General features: G+C 36.6%; 1 protein-coding gene and 1 long non-coding RNA gene across 2 annotated transcripts; one reads left to right on the top strand and one right to left on the bottom strand.

The window, feature by feature from the left end:
* Positions 1 to 476: 476 nt before the first annotated feature.
* Positions 477 to 5126, top strand: LOC135082326 (uncharacterized). The gene is made up of 3 exons (XR_010259391.1): positions 477 to 752; positions 1116 to 1206; positions 4689 to 5126. It is a non-coding gene; the product is annotated as an uncharacterized LOC135082326 (long non-coding RNA).
* Positions 5127 to 9707: 4581 nt separating this feature from the next.
* On the bottom strand, positions 9708 to 23914 carry LOC135082324 (eukaryotic translation initiation factor 4H). Its single transcript, XM_063977115.1, has 6 exons — positions 23838 to 23914; positions 23408 to 23531; positions 22886 to 23067; positions 20510 to 20616; positions 17767 to 17997; positions 9708 to 10542 (listed from the first exon to the last, which is right to left on the bottom strand). Exons 1-6 carry the CDS (start codon positions 23873 to 23875, stop codon positions 10397 to 10399), a joined length of 828 nt encoding a protein of 275 aa, XP_063833185.1. The 5' UTR covers positions 23876 to 23914; the 3' UTR covers positions 9708 to 10396.
* Between the last annotated feature and the right edge of the window lie 82 nt (positions 23915 to 23996).

The following is a 23996-nucleotide window of genomic DNA, read 5'->3' as shown; positions in this document are numbered from 1 at the left end:
TGAAGAAACGTTAGATGCAAAAACTTAAACTAATTAAAACACAAAAAATTAAAATTCTAAATGTACGGGATTATTATTGTATTACAAAAAATAAAACTCGCACGCAAACCCGCAACTTTAATCAGTTGGAACTTTGGCATTCTAAATTCGCAGCGAGAGAAAGCGTGACGTCACGTCCGTATAATGTGAAGTAATCTGTGGAGGACATTCCAACCAAAAAATCTCCTTTGCCTGAATGTTTCAAAAAAAAAACTAGATTAACCAGTATTTACATCATGAAGCTACAGATAAAAATGGAGGCCACACTCCGAATACCTACTTGAAGCACAAACTATGTATCACTATCTCGCTCTCTGTGGGCAGACTCGCTCTTTCTAAATAAACAAAAAATATAAAATTGCTCAAATTCAGTGAAACTCAATGTAAAATCTTTATTTTTTTTTATTTTTTTTTTTTTTATTTTTTTTTATATGGCTACGCTATGCCTTTTGCCAGTGTCGAGTTAAAAACGGGGAAACGGGAATTGAGGAAAATTGCCTAATATCGGAATTTGGAAAGGATTTGGATCAGGAAAATAAGGATATAAAACAGGGAAAATAAACATTATTATACACATAAATAAAAATTAAGTTTATAAACATCATAACTTTAAACTATTTACAGAAATAAAAGAGGCTATACAATTATATACATGAACATCTTTGTGAAACAGGAGAGACATTATGGAAGTCGGGAAGGGAATATGCAAAGAGGTAAGTTTTTGGATGAAATCAGATCGATCATAATTGGGACAAGAAAAGAAAATATGATTGATGGTGCCTGAATCATAACCGCACTCGCACAGATCATCATTAATGATGTGCAACCTGGCAAGGTGAGAGGGTGCACATGTGTGACCCAATCTCAGACGTATGATAATAGAGGTTACACATTTGTCAAATTTTAATTTAAAAAACCAAGGTTTTACAGGAATTTGTGGTTGAAGGAGTGAAAAAAGATAACCTTTCGATTTACTACTATCTTCCCAATCCGCTTGCCAAGAAGATATAAGAGATAGTTTAGGCAAAGACAACAGATCATGACAATAATTCTGATACGGATACCTATCTCCACAGGTTACCGCCTCATTTGCAAGACGATCAGCAATTTCGTTGCCTCTAATCCCGCTGTGACCAGGAATCCAAACGAAACAAACATTCAGACCAAGTAAAGTACACTCATGAAATTCTTTTCTAATATCATATATAACAGGGAATTGGGTTCTGGATTTGAATGGAAAATGCTTTAAAGCATGAAGTGCACTCATGGAATCAGTGAAAATTACAGTATTATCAAGTTTATACAATTTGACATATTCTATTGCTCTCAAAAGGCCATAGCATTCCCCCGTAAAGACGGAGGTTTCAGGAGGAAATTTGACTTTTTGGACAATTTTATACTGTGTGTGGAAAATTCCCACTCCAGTAGTTTCAGTACAGGAATGTTTGGAAGCATCTGTATAAATATGATGAAAACCAGTAAACTGTGTGTCTAAAATTTCATGAAATTTAGTAACAATATTTATGTCTTGCTTATCAATAGGAAGAAAAGAGATGTTGATAGGGGTTAAAAGAGACTCAATGTTGCAATGAAACAGTGGTAAGTATTTTGATCGGTGAATAGGGGAGGAGAGAGACTTTAATTTACTGTAACTCTGTAAAAGATAAGGAACAGTTTTATGTTTCCAATAGTTTGAAACGACAACTTTTTCAGACAAACATTGCAGTTTTGGTAAAAGCTGATGATTAGAAAAATAGAATATACGAAATAGAAATTTGTCACATAGGAACTGCCTTCTAAATTTGAGAGGGGGATCACAACATTCAACTTGAAGTGCATTTACTGGACTACTTTTCATTGCTCCTGTTACAATTCTAAGGGCTTTTGATTGAATAAGATCTAGTTTTCTAAAAGCTGATTTGTTACCTGGCTCTAGAAGGAATGTACCGTAATCTAAAACACTTCTAATGAGAGCATTGTAAATAAGTTTCATTGAATAAGGGTGAGCTCCCCACCATACACCAGATAGGCATCTAAGCAGATTTACCCTTTTTTCACATTTTTCTACTATATACTCACAATGCTGGCGTCCAGTCAGTTTCGAATCAAGAATTATTCCCAGAAATTTGTGAAAAGGTTTAACAGGGATAACATCATTATCATATGAAATTTGAACAGGTGGAGGGTTTTTAGATCTGGAAAAAACTACTATGGCACTTTTGTTTGCGGTTAAGTTTAAACCATTTTTATCAAGCCAAGATTTTAAATTTGATAATGAGAATTTCAAAGTTGTCGCAGCTTCATCTATTTTTTTATTAATATTATACAACAACAAGTCATCAGCATATTGGAGAATTTTTATATTGCAATTATTAGAGATTGATGATGCTAGATCATGAGTGTAAACATTATACAGCAAAGGACTAAGGACAGAACCTTGTGGAAGGCCTTTCCAGCAAGTGCGATTGAACGTAGAGTCATCTTGTGACAGATCTAGACACCTTTCATATAAAATATTTATAATAAAATTACATAACATTGTAGGGACATTTAGAGAATAAAGTTTATTAAGCAATATCGGGATTAGGACGTTATCATATGCTGTGTTTACATCTAGAAAAGCTGCTACAACCGATTGATTATCAGAAAAAGCAAGCCGGATATCTGTAATGAGTATACTGATACTATCCATGGTACTTTTTCCCTTTCTAAAACCAAATTGACTATCGGCAAGCAAATCATTACATTCAAGAAACCATTCGAGTCGATTTTTAATTAAGTGTTCAGCTAGTTTTATTAATACTGAGGAAAGAACTATTGGGCGATACGAAGATGGGTCTGACGGGGACTTATTTGGTTTAGGGATTGGCAACACTTTTTGAAACTTCCATGACAGAGGGACGTCACTACCTGTCATCGCAATTGAATTGATGATTTCCAAATAATATGAGAGTACTTGATCATCTAAGTTATGAAAGAAGGAATACGGGATACCATCTGCACCTGGAGACGAATCAGATACGTTTTGTATGATTCCCTTAAGTTCAAACAGTGAAAATGGCCGGTCAATGGCAGACACAGGGTCTGGGACTGGCGAAGTTAGGTACAGTTTTTGAGGGACCCATGGTGGAGCTAGTTTGTCAACGAAAGCACCAGCGATTTCTAGTGGGATAGAAGGGCGAGAAGACTCTGTCATGCCAGATTTAAATCGGCGAATGTTTTGCCATACTATTGAAGATGGGGTTTCAGGGGAAATTGATAAGCAGAACTTTCTCCAACTCTCGAATTTTTTCTTTTTAAAAAGTTCACGAGATTCTTCTGTTACCTTACTTAATTCTGAAAAATTTTCATTGGTCATATTAGCTTTATATTTACGCTCGGCAGACTTTCTTTTTTTTATGGCCTCTGTACAATCACTGTCCCACCATGGTTGCGGGGGCAGCTTATGATTAAGTTTTTTTAAAGGAAAAGCTTTATTTGCGGAATCTACTAATAGATTGGTAAAGGATGTAGCGCAAGTGGATTCATTACCAGATGAAACAATTGGAAGAGAGGGGAGATTGTTCTCAACACCTTCTTTAAATGTATTCCACGCATTGCTGGTCCTATCTGGAAGTCTATGTTTCAGTTGTGGAACATATTTAGAAGTTAAAGGACTATTAAATGGAAAGGTAATTAAAATGGGGTAGTGGTCACTGCCATATGATGAAGGGAGTGTTTGCCAAGATAACAGTGAAGCTAGGCTAGGGGAACATATTGACAGATCAACAGCACTTTGACTTTGGCCTGGACTGGTCAAACGAGTAGGAGATCCTGTATTTAATGTACACAAGTTATGATTATCAATGATGTCAAGTAACATTTCACCATAGTTAGTTATTTGAAATAGAACTGCCCCATGCTCGATGGTGACAGTTGAAATCTCCTAGAATAATCAAAGGTTTAGGTAGAGATGATATTATTTGATCAATTTCAGATAAGATAGAAGAACAGGGATGAGGAATGTATATAGACACTAAACAAAAATTATAAATACTTATTGCTACAATAGACAAATCAATACTGTGGTTAGGGATAGAAATTGTATTAAAAGGGACAGACTTGTTGATAAATATGGCTACCCCACCATATCCATCAACCCGGTCTTCCCTGATAGAATTATAGCCATTAACTTTCAACTTTTGGTTAGGTTTAAGCCAAGTTTCTGCCAGAGCAAAAACGAAAGGCTCAAACTTATTAATCATGTGAAAAAAGTCACTCTTTTTGCTGATGATACTCCGGCAGTTCCACTGCATTGCCTTCGCAGCCATTTTGAAGGAATCGAATTAAACTTTCTAGTAAAGGGGCGACGTTGGACGGTGATTTGATATTACATTGAGAAAAAACATTAATCAAAGTTATAATAAGACTAGATAAATTTGTTGCTGAATCTTCTTTAGGTTGGTTATTAATAGCACATCCATCCCTTGGGGATGGGAAAGAATAGTCACGTATTAAATTATTATGAGCCACTTTATCATAACCCTTAGAATGTGAAGGAGAAGGACGGGGTGTCATGAAGACTGTCTTTTTGTAAGATGATGCTTTTGGAGGACCAGAATTAGGGTTATAATAAGGAATATTTTTACTAAAAGAGCTTTGTTTTTCAGGGTTAGAGGACAATACGTCTGCATAGGACTTTGAGGCTGGAGGGTGAATCTTGGAAGCCTCTGCATATGAGATGGAATTTTCAGCCATATAAGACTTAATTTTTTTCTGACGGATGAATTCTGGGCATGACTTGCTAGTTGCAAAGTGGAAACCGGAGCAAAGACAACAGGAAGCTTGGTCTTCATAAACAGAGCACGAATCTCCCATGTGGGCCTGCCCACACTTAAAACAGCGAGGCTGGGACCTACATTGGGCCTTTGTATGACCAAATCGGCAACAATTAAAACATTGTACTGTAGGAAAGATATACAATTCAACTGGTAAAGCATTGTAGCAAATAAATACTCTTTTTGGTAAGGTTTGTCCGTCAAATGTTACAACAACTGATTGAGAGGGTTTCCAAGAAACTGAACCATTATTAAAAGATTTAAAATTCAGTCTGCGCACTTTTATTATTTTCCCACATCCTACTGGAACTGACATGTTTTCTATGACTTCTTCGGGGGACCATTCAGCAGGAACACCACGAACAAGTCCCATTCTAGTGACGTTGAATGTAGGGATAAAAGCCTTGAAATCATTAGAGTCCAGTTTAGGATGACTCATAAATGAGTTAGCCTGAGAGAAGTCTGAAAATGAGACTGAACATTTGTTTCGTCCGATTCTCTTGACGCTTCCATCAATAATGTTGTGAAAATTATGTCTCTTTAGAAAGTTCCCAAAAGTTACCGGATGCAAATAAACGCCGTCACTGGGAGACGATTGATTACGCTGAACGTGGACAACGTATGGAGCCGTATCAGAGTTATTGTAGAACTTGCGTCCAATAGTGACGGGAGCAGAGCCCGAATTTGGCAAATCCTGGTCAATAGGAGTGGGAGTAGGAGGATCTACTGTAGTTTTGTCATCAGTCTTACTCATACGACCATCAACCTTTTTCTTTTCCTGTCCATGAAGTTTTCATTTCTTGTGACTACGTTTGAGAGCGGGGGGAGCAGTAAATGAATTTTCGGAATCTGTATCGTTTGTTACCGTCACATAAAATCCTACTGAAGGAGAAGACTGTCCAGGAGAGCTGATAGACTCATCAAAAACAGGGGGAACTGATCCCCCTGGGTCAGGAGGATCGTTCATGGTGAGAGACGAAATTGAGAAAAAACTTACCTAATAACAGCTCAAATAACACTATCTACACAAAATATACGTACACACTAATAAATATTTACACTAAAACTACTTCCCTGATCACAATTACGCGAAAATTTATAAATAAAATCGGAAAGTTAAAAAAGACACCCGCCGAGTTTAACGTTTCCCGCGCTTTTTTCCAAAATCTTTATTTCTTGACATAGGTATCATTAAAAATGATAAGTGTAATTACTGGTAAAACGTTTTAGGAAGAAATTACTGAAAAAAATGTGAAAAATGTTTACAATGATCAAATGTCGGAAATCACGAAATAAACACTTACGCGTGGAATCTTATGTCACTTCCAGGACACCACGTACTACCGCAACCACGCACTACAAAATTTTGCACCAATTCTTGTGATAAAACAATGATTATTTCCTGTAAACAATCTCAAACGAAATTAACTGCTTAATAAACAAAATAGTAAACAACCGCCATGATGGGCCGGATTGGGCCGATGTTGCCACATGGTACCGATTACCCAGGAATTGGGATTGTAATTCCCTGATTCGCAAACACATTAAGCCTAAATGGCCGACAATTTTGTGATTTTTTATTTAACTAGGTAATCTTAGTTTCAAATATTAATTATTTATTTGTTTAACTTCTGATTTGGTTAGTGAATTGGCTATTTCGAAGAATTTACAAGGAGATTTAAATAAGAAGATAGCAATACTACAGTTCACTCTAAAAAGAGAGGTAGGGCCACAGAGAGCGAGATAGATATAAGTAGGTATTTGACTCAAGTTTTTGTTCCAACTTTGCCCTCCATTTTTATCTTTAGCTTCATGATTTACATGTGGCCAGTGGCAACATTTTGGTAGTTTTGCTGTCACTTGTCAGCTGTCTGTCAGTGTCAATGACACATTCATCACATAACCTCAAAGTTCTTAATTAATTTTAATTTAAACCCTTCTCAATTTAATATAATGTCTTTATTGAGGTTAAAATCTGCTCCATTTATATTGATAGAAGATAATCTTAATAAAAATATTGTCCCATTATTACTAGAAATAACTCCGACGGACGCTTGCTCAACACAATTCTTCTGCTACGAACAACCAATATTTCACTGGAAAAATGTATTCAAAGGAGTACGAAATGTTGCATACCATGAAGAATTAGATAAAGATTCACTCAATAAATATGTAAGCGAAAAGTGTTCTGTGATAATCGATTCGGTGAATCAAATGTCTCTTTGCTTAGGTTGGAATGAGTGTTTGAAAGTAATAAACAAACTTAGGGCAAGTCCCAACGTCAACAAACTCATTCTAGTTTACCATACAGATTGCTCGTCATTCGGATCCAAGTTAAGAATACAATTGAATCATATAGCTAGTGCAATTGTGTCATATGATGATGGATCAAATAATAATGTGCACATTCTTTTGAAAAAGAGTGGCAAAGTAGTTAAAAGCTCTGAGACATTGTCCTATGATGTGAGGACATCCACCTTGAAATCAATCCCGATAGTAAAGAATATAAAAGCAGAAGATGAACCAGAGAAACCTTCACCAGTGAACCTAACTACATTCAAAATAGAAGTAGACCAAACTGAAAAACTAGAAAAGTACAAGTTACAGTTGCCTTACATGAGCAAGATAAATGAAGGGCAAGGCAAGATCTTCTATGAGCCTGATGCAGTAGATGACTGGGATGAGGAAGATCCAGATGAAGATCTAGATATATGAATAAAATACTTATTCCAACTATTTAAACAATTTATTTTATGACACCATACTGTTTGAACCCCATTATTAGTTAAAATAGCTACCCAAATTTCAGACATTATGTAATTGTACCTTTTAATTATTTATTTTTTTTATAGAAAGTAACTTGAACTTCCTGGGTGTCAATCAAGAAAGTGAAACCATTTAATGATTTTGTAAAGAGAAAGTAGGTACACCTATGTAAAATTTTGTGCAACTATCATCTTGATTCATCAGGAAATATTTCTGATGAAAATCAATTTTCAGCTAATATGGTCAAGTGACTATGTAAAAAGACCTTCTTTGAATATGTAATGTAAAGTACTTATTGTTTTCCCAACACATAATTGAGTGTTTTTTTTATCTTCCTATTAGGATAATAAGTAGGTATGTACCTATTAACATATTTCGTATCAAGATGAACTACACTTGCGAGCAAAAGTATGGAATCACTTACATGAAGTTGTTTCCACGTGATCTTGTGAACTAACGAATTTGTTAGTAACAAAAAAAGTGGCACCATTTTAAACATTAAACTTTTAACTTTAAATTGATACCAAATTCATTTAAATCACACCAGTATTTAAAAAGATATCCCGGCTGATGTAAAGAAGTAAGGAAAAAGACATGTATCAACTGTTTGATACGTCGCGAGTTGCAGCCTATTTACCCCCTATAAAAGCACGTGTTTTCGGATTTTTGCTTTCACACGTTGATCCTTACACATCTCCGCTTCTTTTGACACTTTACCTGGGTTTCTACACCTTCAGAAGCAGCACAAATCGTTGCAGTATTGCAAGAAGGGCTCAGCCAGCGGGCTGTCGCACGTCAGCTCCACATAAGCCAGTCTTGGGTTTCTAAAGTTTTAAGACGCTTTCAGGAGACTGCTGGCTTTATCCCGAGACCAAGTTCTGAACAGCGCCGGTGCACATCGCAGAGGGATGACTGTTTTTTCATGTCAAACTCTCTATGAAATCGTTATTTGACTGATATCGACGTCCAGCAAGAGCCCAGAAATGTTTGTAGGATAGCTGTTAGCGAGTAGACAGTTCGTCTAAGATATGAGCAATAGAATTTGACTCCAAAAAGGTCTGCTACAGGCTCGAAACTGACGGCAAGTCACCGACTAGCACGCTTTCAATTAGCTCGCACTTATTTTGATGGGAAGGCGAGTAATGGAGGCGAGTTTTGTTCTCCGATGAATGCAGACTGTGTTTGCAGTGCAGCAGTCGAAGAGGTCGGGTCTACAGGCGGCCTGGGGAGAGATTTGTGCAGTGCTGATTCGCTGAAACAGTGGCATATAGGGGTGGCTTGCTCGACTTCCCATCGAGATGTGTACGAGCAAATTGAAAGCGTGCTTATCGGTGACCTGCCGTCAGTTTCGAGCCCGTGGCAGGCCTTTTTGGAGTCAAATTCTATTGCTTATATCTTAGACGAACTGTCCACTTGCTAACAGCTATCCTACGAACATTTCTGAGCTCTTGCTGGACGTCGATACCAGTCAAATGACGATTTTATAGAGAGGTTGACATGAAAAAACGGTCATCCCTCTGCGATGTGCACCGGTGCTGTTCAGAACTTGGTCTCGGGATAAAGCCACCAGTCTCCCGAAAGCGTCTTAAAACTTTCGAAACCCAAGACTGGCTTATGTGGAGCTGACGTGCGACAGCCCGCTGGCTGAGCTCTTCTTGCAATAGTGCAATGATTTGTGCTGCTTCTGAAGGTGTAGAATCCCAGGTAAAGTGTCAAAAGAAGCGGAGATGTGTAAGGATCAACGTGTAAAAGCAAAATCCGAAAACACGTGCTTTTATAGGGGGTAAATAGGCCGCAACTCGCAACGTATCAAAGAGTAGATACATGTCTTTTTCCTTACTTCGTCACATTAACCGGGATATCTTTTTAAATACTGATGTGATTTAAATTGGTATCAATTTAAAGTTAAAAGTTTAATCTTTAAAATGGTGCCACTTGTTTTGTTACTAACAAATTCGTTAGTACACAAGATCGCGTGGAAACAACTTCATGTAAGTGATTCCATAGTTTTGCTCGCGAGTGTATTTAGTAAGTGGTTTAGGAATGGAAGACTTGAGAGTCAAGGTGTATCAAACAAACCCTCAATTATAAAGTGTTCACTTTTTATTTATTTTTTTGCTATGTTCTGTTACAATTTTGCGATTTTTTTTTTCAATTTCTTTGCCACGTAACTCATTACATTACACAATATCTAATAAAGTAGAAATCCAAGTACGTGGAAGTTAATTTTATTAATGACACCGTAATTATTACATCACCATATTATCAACTCTTAAATTATGTATCATAATTACTCAATCAATGATTAATTTTCGCGACCTATAAAACTAAACAATCGATAAAATGATAAACAATTACAACAGAGAATCAGTTACGAAGCTCTAAATCGCCACAGACGGTAAAAATAAAATTAATCGCTTCGCTGTACTAAGACGTATCAGCAAATATGATCACAAACGAAAAAATATTTTCTGAGACATAAATATTATGCAAGCCGATATCTAACACACAAGCTCAGAGAGTTTAACGGTAAACGTCCGCTAGCAATTTACACTGAGAGTAACGGAGCGTCGCGCGCGGGCGCAGCGCGGGCTGCGGCCGCGGCGAAACGGTAAGCTCATCGACACATAATAATGCTAACAAAATATACGATAAAAATGATTTACAACCTCATAACCTAACAAAAATCCTTCGAGTTCATATACAATTTTAGTCTGCACATTAAATAACGGGGCACACATAAGGGATCATCGTCGGGCACTGGGACGCGGCGCTTACTCGCCCGCCAGCTCCTTCAGCCGCTCTTCCCGCGGCCGCGCGCCGCCGAATATCGACGACGCCTGGCTGGTCGACGCCAGCGAGTTCACCGGCTCCTTCACCGTTCGCGGCTCCAGCTTCAGCTTTGGTCTGCCTGAGGTATCTGCAACGAGGCAAACGAGTCTTCAGCGTGAGCGATAAACTGCCAAACGGAAAATATTGTATTTCTTTCAGTGAAAATGAAGACCACACGGGAAAAACAATGAATGTCACCTTTTTTGTGAAACTTACTTTTTAATGCCATCTGTTAGCTTTTTAGAGAAACATTCTATTTCAAAAATCAGAATGAGGATCAGTACTGTTGTAGAAAATTCAATAAAACTAGTATCTACGTTAATCTTTAAGACATAAGAAAGATATATCTTTTTGAATTATCCAAATCGGACCATTACTTACGAAGATATTAAGAGCCATTTCACAAAAATGTTCCGCGCGAATTTAGCTACAAACTGTCAACGCAAAGACAAAAGAGTAAAAAGAACGCCGAAATGGACAAAAAAATCTTGAGCCGTGACCGTATTAAGACTTGATATAAGTTATTAATTTTTAGGTAGAATAAGGTATTAAAACATGAATAATTAATTTAAAATTTTAATAGAGTTTAGGTATTTAGTCTTTCAAAGATTTTTATATTTCGATTAATAAATGAAACACGTATAGGTATAATATGTAAAATATATATTATAGCCCGACCAGGAACATAAAAAGCCTCGCCATGTTGCGGAAAACTAATGGTACTAATTTCTTTTAATGGCAACAGTAACTGAAAACTTCATTGACATGTCACCTTGCACGTCAATAATAAACTGTCTATTGCTGTCAAAGTGTAAACAAACTTTATTTTAAATGTGTGCAATGGATTTGGGAATTAAATTGCTAAAAACTTTTTATAGTCGTGAAAGAAAACTGGTTCACAATGTGTTAAATTATTTGTCTAAGAGAAGTACTAAGGGTTCGGACAATATTTTCATTGAATAATGTTTCCGACAAAGGTTGTCAAATTGACTGACATGTTTATCGTATAGTATAGAAAAATCCACTATGAAAATTAGCTGTGGTTTGTTTCAACTACCTATTTTAAAGATTTTTGTCACTTTGAAAGTGTTGAATTTTATGGAATTGGGAAAGAAGTACCGAGTTTGAAGCGTTCATGAGCAGACATTGCAGTTCAATATTCAAGTTCTGAATTTGATTATTGATGAATAATAAAATAAATCCTACTAGCTCGATTGATGGTTTCATTTAATTTATTTAGACTAAGTTACCTATATAATCTTTTTTCGTTAATTTATGAAAATATCAAATTAGCCCGTAATCCTGAATCCTGATACATAAAATTAGCCTATTAATTTAACACAGGTACGACGACTGTACTCAGTGTTGCACTATCAAATGCAATTAACGCGCCTCTATGCCAGGGTTTTTATGTTCCTGGTCGGGCTATAAGTAAAAAATAAAGACAGTGACATAGTGAAAAAAAATTTGCCCCCTTACAGCTCCATCATCGGACCCTGGATATCATTTAGGGACGAAGTATTCGTCAAAGCAAATCACACAAGCCCAAACTCCATAGGGTTCTATTGTTTTGTTACGGAGTTGCAATGGAGGTAGCCATTGCAACTCCTCCAGATCCATTATCAGACAGAGCTAAGAAATAAATAAATAAATAAATATTATTATTATTAAACAAATAACTAAAATAATTCATCTAACTATCTTAAATCTTACTAGTCTTACTAATATTATAAATACGAACGTTTGTGTGGATGTCTGGATGTTTGTTACTCTTTCACGGAAAAACTACTGAACAGATTTTGATGAAACTTTACAGTACAGCAGTACTATCACTCGGGTCGGACGTTCCTATCGCAAAACCGTTGGTTCACTCAGTTCCGATACGACCCTAGTGCTGTGTGTAATAGGGATGATGACTGGGTAATGAAATCGAAATTCTGTTTAGTCCGTCAAAGAGATAATAAAAAAATTTTGGAGACAATATATTTTTTAATTTTTTTCATAAACGAGTAATTACAGTATTGTATTGAGTTGAAATGTCGCGTGACGTCACTTTTGAGTAAAAATTCTACTCAAACGTGACGTATCGCGCCATTTCAACTCGATGTAGCACTGTTATTATTTCATTATGAAAGAAAATAAAAAATATGAGTAATATTTTCTAAATAACTGTCTGACGGACAAATAATTGAAATTTTGACATCTAGCCTATTATTCTCTACGAGTGGATTTAATTTTGCCTGAGACCTACGCCATGAATCCTGAACCAGAAGACCCTGTCGCCAGCGACAGCGACGCTTATCCATCCCTAGCATCGACCAGAATTGTGCGCATACTCTGGAGCATGCTACATACAACTGGCTGTCGGAGAAGCATAGATTTCCCTTAAGTCTACTCCCGCTACCATATGGCACTCCGCTAAAACTCGTGAGGGCGCCAACACTTGCTTTTGTATCGATAATTAGTATGAGCAGCGCACGTAGTTGCTCTATGCAACCACGCTATTTTAAACCGTGGCCCCTAAGCATGAGATGGGAAACTGCACTCCCTTGAATTCTCTTGAATTTGATGGTGTTAGGGGAATCCTAATAATGAATACATACCTACTTTTTAATGGAATTAACTCATCAATGTTACGTTTTCACTTGTTATTTTATTGCGATCTGACCTTGATTTTTCAAACACGTGTCAAAATAAAAAAATAATTTAAATCAAAAGCACTAAGGAATATTTAATTTTAATTGATATCAACCTCGATGCAAGCACAGATTACAGAAACTAAAGGGAGATGTGACAAGGGGGCGGAGCCGGTGTCGCAACAATATGCCCAAAAACAGAATATATTGCTTGTGAAAGCAATAATGACAGCAGCGACGACATAATGTAAACAGTTTACATTGCTTGCATAGTACTAAAGATTATTCGAACATTAAATACTAATACCGCAGTGGATAATGAGCACATATTTTGACTTTGTGTGTGTGAATTCCTAATGCGACACTGAGTTTCGAACTCAGCGCATTACTAAGCATCTCTCTATAAAATATCTCTATGGAAGCAAGTTATCTCCAAAATAACATTCTACACCTATAGAACAGTCAGGTATAGCCTGACCAGGAACATAAAAACCCTCGCCATGTTGCGGAAAACTAATGGTACTAATTTCTTTTAATGGCAACAGTAACTGAAAACTTCATTGACATGTCACCTTGCATGTCAGTCTATTGTTGTCAAAGTGTAAACAAACTTTATTTTAAATGTTTGCAATTGATTTTGTGAATTAAATTGCTAAAATATTTTTATAGTCGTGAAAGAAAAGTGGTTCACGATGTGTTAATGTATTTGTCGAAGAGAAATACTAAGGGTTCGGACAATATTTTCATTGAATAATGTTTCCGACAAAGGTTGTTAAATTGACTGACATGTTTATCGTATAGTACAGTCCACTATGAAAATTAGCTGTAGTGTAGTCTGTTTCAACTACTTATTTTAATGTTTTTTGTCACTTTCTAAGTTTTGAATTTTATGGAATTGGGAAAGAAGTACCGAGTTTGAAGGGTTCATGAGCAGACATTGCAGTTGAATATTCAAGTTCTGAATTTGATTATTGATGAATAATAAAATAAATCCTACTAACTCGATTGATGGTTTCATTTAATTTATTCTTCTTCTTGTCGTGTCGACAACAAACCTACACAGTGTCAGCCCAAAACTCCGCCACAAGAGTGGCGGAGTTTTGGATGATTTAATTTATTTAAACCAGGTTACCTTTAATAATATTTTTCGTTAATTTATGAAAATATCAAATTAGCCCGTAATCCTGAATCCTGATACATAAATTTAGCCTATTAATTTAATACATGTACGACTGTACTCAGTGTTGCACTATCAAATGCAATTGAAGCGCCTCTATGCCAGGGTTTTTATGTTCCTGGTCAGGCTATAATAATTTTAATAAAATACGAAGCACGTCATCTATCAATAGAATATAATATATTTTAGAAGTTAATAAATATGCATAAAATATAAAAACTTTAGTTAAATCATAGAATTTCTGAAAAACTAGTACTAAAATCGTACTGGAAACAAAAAAAAATAATATGTTATCAAAAAATTTTATAGCCTACATAAAATACGAAAACATTTTGAATTCTAATCGTGAAATAATTTTTTTTCGGAGCCTATTGCCTCCAAACAAACAAATTAGTCCGTTTCAAACCACTCCACCAAACGGCCGACTCGAAACAGGGACCACTCGGCATAGTATCAAATGTATTTGGTCGCCGTATAAATCACCGCTTCACGACACGAACGCACGTAAACGTCATGGCGGGAAAAGTGACACAGGTCCTGCCTTGACGGGCGCTCGCGCCATACTAATCGATGTCGGCTTGTGCATTGTAATTTATACTGATATTCACATCAATATTTTGACAAAGTGGTTACTAATATTAAAACAATAACTGTAGAAATCAATACTACAATGAATATTCTTCATTTTGGGATACTTTTATTGCAGTTATTGCTGTGTTTTTAAACTAAAAACCACGATCAAAATGTGACGTTAATCTTCAAATTTACCAAATTATTTTTAGATTTTACTCAATAATGGTAATGAAATTCAAGAATCTATTTCATTAATGTACTACAAGAATATATGTTTGATGATTACTATATATTTTTAAGCTTATTATATGAGCATAAATAATAGATACAGGACTTTGAAATAGAGTCTGCGGCAATTTTTCCGTAAAATGGTTGTGGGAGACGGGGCACTGAGAATTAAGCAAAAGAGTTTTAGTAAATCCGTTTCATTAATGGTCAACACCAAGGATCGACCTATCTTTCGCAGTTATTAAATAATCTCTGGGTGTTGCTTAAGATAGTAATTCATGCTTCCAAAATCTTAGAAATTCGCACGAAAATGTAAAATGGCTCTTAAGTAATAAACATAGGCCGTTTTTGCCGCTAAAAGTCAACGTACGCAGGGCCGCGTGACGTCACTATATCCGAATCGAGCGCAGCCGGCGTACCTACTATTGGGATGGAAAATATTTTTTTCCAGCTAAACTATCAGTTTTAGAAAAAAACTTTTAATAACATTTATTCATCAAAATAAAGTTACCTATCGACCAGTAATTTCATACCCAGTTTCTGGCCTGGGGGGAGTCATACCCAGCTTATGCTTATGGGCTGGGGGGAGGGGCTAGCCTTACCCAGCTTCTGGCCTGGGGGGAGGGGCTAGCCTTACCCAGCTTCTGGCCTGGGGGAGGGGGGGGGGGGGGTCAAGTCAAACCCAGTTTCTGGCATTTCTGGCATGGGGGGGTGTCATATCCAGCTTATGCTTATGGCCTGGGGGGAGGGGCTAGCCTTACCCAGCTTCTGGTCTTGGGGTCAAGTCATACCCAGTTTCTGGCATTTCTGGCATGGGGGGGTGTCATATCCAGCTTATGCTTATGGCCTGGGGGAGGGGCAAGCTTTACCCAGCTTCTGGCCTGGGGGGAGGGGGAGGGGTCAAGTCATACCCATTTTCGGGCCTGGGGGGGGGGGGGGGGGGGGGAAATCATACCCAACTTCTGGCCGAGGGGGAAGTCATGCCCAGCTTATGACCTGGGGAGAGGAGGGGGGCGGGGAGTCATACCCAGCTTCTAGGCTAAGATTAAATAGATTTCCAGGAGGGAGCAGCTGTCCTTTCCTGCAGCAGCTGGCCCGCCCATGGGAACGGCGAATAGATAGGTAGGTACGTAGGTTTAACTCAGAAAAACTAAATAACAGGTATTTATTGCGTGTACATCGAAATGATCTTCATACAATGTCTTGTAGCCTAGGCAGAGTGTATCTGCCTCAGCTATACCTTATTGTTAGAAGTAAATAAATTAATACTTATACCACAGAATAATAATAAGTATGCTTATACCTACATTTTTATATTTTACTTGGAAGAAGATATGACTCTAACAACACTTATGAACACTTTATTTGAATAAATCGCCAAATATACCACCGCGGAGACCCCAATCGCGTCTCTGCGTTCCATTGAATCGTATGAGCGTTTGGATTTTTTGCGTTATTTTTCACAATTTCTATTTTTAAAAATTACCTATTGATAGCTTACTTTATTCTGATGAATAAATGTCATTACAAGTTTTTCTCTAAGACTGATAGTTTGGCTAGAAAAAAATATTTTCTATCTACGCAGTACGCCGGCAGCGTTCGGATCGGATATAGTGACGTCATCGTCCCCGCGCCGGGCGGTCAGTGAACTTTTTTAGTAATTTGGCCATAACCACAGAATAAGTAATAGTATAGGTACAGAAGGATTACTCCGCAAGACGATTTAAATAAATGCAAGTCTTGCTACGACGCGATACAGTGGAATTCAGCTCGCACAGCACTACGTACCTACAATTTTATTCACCTACAAGTTTTGTCTCTTTCTATCGCGTGCCTCTGAACTCTTCTTACGTTGTTAGGGTTGCTGTCTAGTGAAAAATTAATTAATCTACTTATATGTAATGAGGTACGTATGTAGGTAAGCTGAAACGAACGAACGCATTCTGAGCAGTAGTCATGGTAGGTTAGGTTCCTATACTATCCTAAGAATTATTGATTACCTACATGACCAACATACCTTTCAGCATCTTTGGGAAGCGAAAAAAAAGATAAATCCGGTGTAGATTTCTTTTCGAATTTAAACACCCGAACCCCGCACAATATTTATTTCTCTTTATGTCCATTTTTAAATAATACTTCGATCATAGAATTAGGTACGTATACTACAACGCACGCCAGCGTCCTGACGGGCGCGCGCGTGACACTCGACTGATATAATACCCGCCGGCGGGGCGCTTCGCTGTAGGTAATTATCGGATGTACCGCGCGGAGTGAGCCAGGCCTGCCATAACTGCGTCAATTTTTGTCGTAGAACAAAAATTTTTGGACTGTGTATTAAGGATTTCTTAGCCCTATAAATCTGCATTCACAGCTAAAAATCGAAATGATCCTCATTGGGTAAAATCGTCGTGGTCAACTGTAATAGTTCAATTTGTGTTTGTTTGTCCATGGCAAGAAACGGTTATATTATGGACCATAACTTAAAACTTATTTAAACAAATCGAGTTTTAGAAGTACAGGCAAAGCATATGTTAACACAGTAATAAGTTGTTTCAATACCTCACATAAAAGAGTCTAAAATGAAAGAAATATAGATTTTCAAACTACCTTTAAAACTGTTTTTCTCTTAATGTAGTTTTTTGACATTCTTTGTTTTTCCCGTGTGGTCTTCAAATATGAAACGGAAACCATCGGCTACCTGGACGTGCCGGGGGCATGTCATCGAAGTTGCGGCGCGGCGGGCGCTGCGCGGGCGGAGCGGCGCCCCCGCCCCCGCCGCCGCCGCCTCCGGAGCGGCCCATGCGGCCCCACTCGCCGCCGCCGCGGGGCTCCTCCGACCCGCCGCGCGAGCCGCGCCCGCCCTCGGCCCACCGCTCGCCGCCCGCGCCGCCGCCGCCGCCGCCGCCGCCGCCGGCCCCTCGCTCGCGTTCTGCGCGATCAATAATTTTGTAACTGTTATATCTGCATAAATATACTGTTAAACTTCAACTCCGTATAACAATTTTCGAATATCATCAAAACAAAAAAAGAAAATACTTTGTATGACAAGTTTTTAATTCACACTAAAAAGGCGCCGCTAACGTTTGCATCGCAAAATACCTCTCGTAACGTATATTCGAATGCCCCGCATAAAAGGAAATCGAGTCTTATTTTAGTAAATAAATAATAATATGTGTGCTCTCAACAATACGAGTAAATAAATGCGCATATTAGTTGAATGCTTTTTTTTACTATGACACAAATAAACTCACAATTACATCATCCTTGAGCAATTTTTGGACGCGATAAAATAGGATCATTCGAGTTGAAATACGTGACCTTCAATAATGACCGAATCGATTTACTACAAATATTCCAAGTGAAATCTTACAAGAAAGTATGAGTCTTTTCATAGTTGTCAGCCATTTTTATTACAAGTATAGGTACTTATATCGTTTTTATACACAACGCGAATCGATTTTATATGGCTATATAATATTCCTTAACAATAATATAATAAACTGAGTATACACGATCAGCATAAAGAAAAATAAATCAATACCTTTTCGCTTTTCATAAAATATCCAATTTTGAATGTGGTGATCATCAAGTCAGTCATGGTGTTGAAACTATGTGGCTGAACAATCGGGTAATTAATGAAAATAGATGAATGTGTTAGTGGACTGGAAATATGAAGAAGCAACAAATAACACAAAAAAGTAGTCTTTGATATTTTACACACTTCATGAAAAAAAAATACAAAATGATTTTAATAATTTACTGTTCAGTCCATATCATAATATAGTAACTGGTTAATTACTACATAATACTAACTAATATACAGAAATCAAACACCACACCCCTTGCAGTTTTTAACTCTCGTGAAAAGCTTAATCTGGTTACAAGTAAATTAGTTTCGTCGGCATTATAATTAGTTTAAATTAGTACGAATTTAAAAGGATTATAAAACATTGTTTCACCAAGTGTTCAACAGGTAGCATCAAGCAATATATTATATTTCTTTTGATTTATAAAAAAATATTTTTAGTCAACCAAAATACCAATTAGGTTATTCCTACCCAAGTGAGTCAATTAGTATGATTTTGATGATGGATTAATTGATGATCACACCAACACAAATTCCAGAAGTTATATTTTTTTTACACCAAGCACACAGCACAAAATTAGCATAGGCCTTCTATGAAAAAGATTTCTGTTCCATTCAAAATTATGTATTGAATTGATTTGTACAGGACCTCTAGCATGAACTACTTTCGTCTTCGAACCGTTTGCGTATTCGAGAAAATTCCGATACGATTCAACCTTTGAATTAAACGATAACGTGACAATTTTGATTCTCAAAATAAGTTTTGTGCAACCATCTCTCATACAAAGTTCACTTAACGACACGTTCACAAGGGCGCTGTTGTAGTTTTCGTACTAAATCTTTTGATGGTGATTCGCATACGCAAAACGATTCGAACTCGAAAGTTTTTCATGCTAGCCGTACAGATTGTTTATATGATTATAGGGATTATCAACAAAAGTAACCATGTTTGTTTCCGATACTGACGACATGCAAAAGCGACAAAAATTATCGCATGTCAGAGTCAACTTAAAATCCACAATGAAATTCTAAACTTATCTGTTATCTCACTTTGGTTCAATTTTGAATGAAACATTCTCTTAAGAGGCCTTCAGGAAATGATTAAGCTTATGAATATGAAATAATGGATAAAACTGATCAAGTTTCATAAATAAAATTAAAATATTTGAGTGAATATTGTAAAATATAGAACTCGGTTGAGTGCTATCATAAATAAAAGAAATTGATCAGTTTTCACTTGGTTTACATTATTAAATGTTTTTAAGTAAAATATTCTGATATTTTCTGGTTAATTTTCTTTTCTTTAATATAAAATCTAATAATTTTTTCAGCCCTTAATTGAAGAAGTTATTTTTGAGCTTACATTCAAGATCACATTTGGCCAGAATCATCATAGCTGGGAGAATCTGATATACAGTTATGCAAAATAATTTCAGACTTTATGCCAAATAACTTCTAAAAAATAATAGCTTTAGTGAATGACTAAAGCATTTTATGGCAAGATAAAAGTTAAAACATTTCATTATCTGACCAGACAGATACATACAGCCAATGCTTAATAAAATTTATATAATTACAAAAAATATTACTGACTGTTTATTTAAACTTTAAAGTTAAATTGTAGTCATAGGACAATGTACCATGTTATTTAAACATGCCTATTTATTTGGTTCACCAACAGTTATGTATCATCTTGTCATGTCTTATCATAGCTCAATATTCGCTCCAGTAATGTGTGACATCTAATAATGTAAACCAAGCGTGAAGCTTGTTAGTGGCGCGGTGTTACCATGTGTGAACCCTCCTGCCTGTCGTGGCGCGCGGCGGTCGGCGACTTCGAAGTGGTCGTACATACCGCGGCCGCCGCCGTCGCGCCGGAACCCGCCGCCGCCGCCGCCGCGCCCGCCGTCACGGCCTCCGTCACGGCCGCCGTCCCGCCGCCCGCCGGCGAAACCGCCCCCTCTGCAATATAATAATAATAATATCCTTGGACATTTTACACTGCGCTTCTAGTCCCAAACTAAGCAAAGCTTGTTCTATGGGTACTAGACAACGGATATAAACATACTTGAATACTTTTTTTTTTTGTAAATACATACTTATTATACATAGAAAACACCCAGTCCAATACAAACAAATATGTTCATGCACACAAATGTTTGTACTGTGCGGGAATCGAACCCGCTACCTCCGGAATAGTTGTCCGTTTCGAACCACTACACCAAACGGCCGACAAGTACAATGGTAGTTAATGTCAAAGCTTTAATTCAACTCCGGTAACCTCCTACTACAGGTATTTTTATACTGAAATGGAAGGTTCCCAAAATCTGTTGTAAACGAAGTTTATTTAAGTGCTAGTTTGGATTGAACGTCACCGCTTGCTAAAAAAAAATTATGAAGATTTTAGTCACAGTAGATATATGAGCTAAAGCAGTACGGAAACTTAGCCCTTTCGGCGAGTTAAATACCTACACTTCAACTGAGTGTTAGGGTTGGCACTCTTAATCTTTATACAATTAATAAGGTTCTGACTTACTTATTTATTAAAACGTTTATTTAGGTTTTTTAATTATCAAATACCTAATGGAATAAATTAATTGACCAAGTAGTTAACAAAATAATAAAACGTTAATTAGGTTCTATAATGATCGAATACATAATCGAATAAATTGATTAAGTGCTATTAGAGGCCGGTAGAAGATATTCTAATCTCAAAAATAAAATACCGGATACTTACTTTCACATAGCTATTGCCTCATTTTAAATACAGTTCATCACTTAGTACAAAAGCGCGCGGAGCAAATTACTTTATCAAATAGAACACATTAATTATTAAAAAGCGTAATTACGTAATTTAAAAAGAACTATTACAAAATCAGATGTAAGCACTTTATTTAAAAAGTAATATTAATCATTTTTACAATTCAGAATTATTACGAAGTTTAAAAAATGAAAGTTCTGGTTTTGAAGATGCCGAGTTCAAGCAGCCGTATACTACGCAATACACTCGTGGCATGTTTTTTAAAAATACAGCGGAACGTGCATGCAATAAAATTATTATTAAAAACACAACGCGCGCGACACTCGCGACGGATGGACTGCGAGGTTCGCTTAGAGCTCGTGTAAAGCGTGCGTCTGTGTGCGTGAGTCTGATTTCGAGCGTTTGTATGAAGCTTCCGTACTGTTTGATTTATCTACTGTGTTTTAGTTCTTGAAAGTATCCGCTAGGGACGCTGTACAGTCATACATAATGTCATTTTTTTACACATTTGCTAGCAAATGTGTTTGATGTAAACTCACACTGAGCCCTTTCCAGGGAGCTTATACTATACATCCCAAATACAGCCACTTGGGGACAACATGTGCTGGTGCTAAGAAGAAATGGTGGAAGAAGCTCTGTTAATAACACTAGCGGTTTATTCCAATGTTTTTTCCGATAAAAGTTAACCGATGACTGAATAACATAATTATAACTTAAAAAAAAAAAAAACCGACTTCAAATGCGTGAACACAAATAATACCTATTCAACAAAAAAATAATCGTTCAAATTGGTTCATAATCGGCGGAGATATTGCGTATAAAAAAGTTCATCCCCAATTTTCCACCCTTGGGGGTTGTTTTTTTTATTATAACATTTAATCAGGGGACCACCCTTGAGGTATTACCTATACGCCGAAAAAAGATTTGTTCAAATCGGTTCATAATTGGCGGAGTTATCGCGTAACAAACATAGAAAAAAAAAAACATACGGGTTGAATTGAGAACCTCCTCCTTTTTTTGAAGTCGGTTGAAAATCAGCTCTTAATTGCTTTAATTTAATCCAGTTCTACTTAAACTTAATTTGAAGCTTTGTAAATTTGTTTGGCTTTCTTGAGGATGTTGATAAGGGTTAGGGGAATTCCCAACCGAATAAATTATAACATAGTTCATGCATCTTATAAATTATTAAATTATCTAACTTATCAGTTTTGGTTACTGATTACATGCAAGATAAAATATACTAAATGTAGCAACAGAATCATGTAGCTTTGTAAAATGGTTAAAATTCAGTTGTTTTTCAAATTAATGTATCATGCACCTAAATCAGTACTAATTTAGTACTGGCCATTGCTATGCATGTGTTCTCTTCAAAATGTTGCAAACATGTAACATACTTGATAATATTAACCATTTTAAAAATATAATCAACACAGTTTAGTAGAATAATTTCAAAAGGTAATAGATACTCACCGGTCGTTTCTTTTTTCTTCAGCGACATCAATTTTGATAAAATTACCATCTACATTTAGAGCTCCATTCATCTCAATCGCTTTGACCAAGTCCTCGAGGTATTCAAACTCCACATAGCAGAAGCCTTTAAATTTGTCTGTTTCTCTATCCATAACCAACCTCACATTTTTTATTGCTAGGTCCTGAAAAATACCATTCAAAACTCATTATTTGAGGCAAATAGAATTATTGCCAGTGTGTTACATAAATTAATATTAAACTCAGAACAAAAATAGAAGCTTATAATGGTGTTGTTATCACGAAAATAATTTGCTAATGATATTTGTAGTCTATCAGAAATAAGAACATACAACATCAGTGTTAATTATGTTTAGAAAAGTTATGTACTCTTTTCGTCATTCAGCATTTATGTGAGAATTATGGCCAATCTATCATCAGTAAACAATGTTCCTCTTTCATTTGAATCTAAATAAAGCTTCATGATTCAAGGGAATAAGTAGAAAAAAAATAACTTTCACTTACAGGGAAAATTCTGTTGATGTCACCCTGGATAATACCCGAGGGCAAGTTTCCGACATAAGCCTTGTATGGGGGCTCGGAAGGGAGCTGGCGGCCACCGAGTGTCCTCCTGCCGCCACCGAAATCCCTGTACGCATAACCACAACCATGAAATTTTATAACCTAAAAACTAACAATCTTAACTTACCTGGGTTTATTAATGAACACTTTCGTCACTAAACACTGCCTATTTATATTTTAAACCAATAATATTACTGAAACCTTAGTAAAAATCGCACTTTTAATAAATGTTAAGGCATCCGCAAAACAACATAAATGAGTGATTGATGGCATACCAATGTTAAAGAACCACATAGTACTCTTATGGTTATCACTTTATATGTTATTTAAAACCATAGAATTAACGTTTAAAATAATATTTTACAATAAATACCTGGGATTACCATCGTCAAAACCACTACGTCCTGCCATGTTTGGAGACTAGTGATGCTACTGACGCGGGATTTCTGTAGTCTATATCAAATTTTATCGATATTCGATTGTGTTTAACCTGTCGTCTTTTTGATTAAATAGTTGGAAGACGGATAATAGC

Source organism: Ostrinia nubilalis, chromosome 21 (assembly GCF_963855985.1).
Source record: "Ostrinia nubilalis chromosome 21, ilOstNubi1.1, whole genome shotgun sequence".
Lineage (NCBI taxonomy): Eukaryota > Metazoa > Arthropoda > Insecta > Lepidoptera > Crambidae > Ostrinia > Ostrinia nubilalis.
This window is presented reverse-complemented; position numbering and strand designations above follow the sequence as displayed.

What these genes read in the sequence shown, in the direction of transcription:
- LOC135082324 (XM_063977115.1), bottom strand. Translation starts at nt 23,875, where the DNA reads ATGGCAGGACGTAGTGGTTTTGACGATGGTAATCCCAG. An exon ending in GAAGAAAAAAGAAACGACCG is followed by an intron (nt 20,617 to 22,885) that starts GTGAGTATCTAT and finishes ATTATATTGCAG; the next exon opens with AGGGGGCGGTTTCGCCGGCG. An exon ending in GCGCGACGGCGGCGGCCGCG is followed by an intron (nt 17,998 to 20,509) that starts GTATGTACGACC and finishes TTGATCGCGCAG; the next exon opens with AACGCGAGCGAGGGGCCGGC.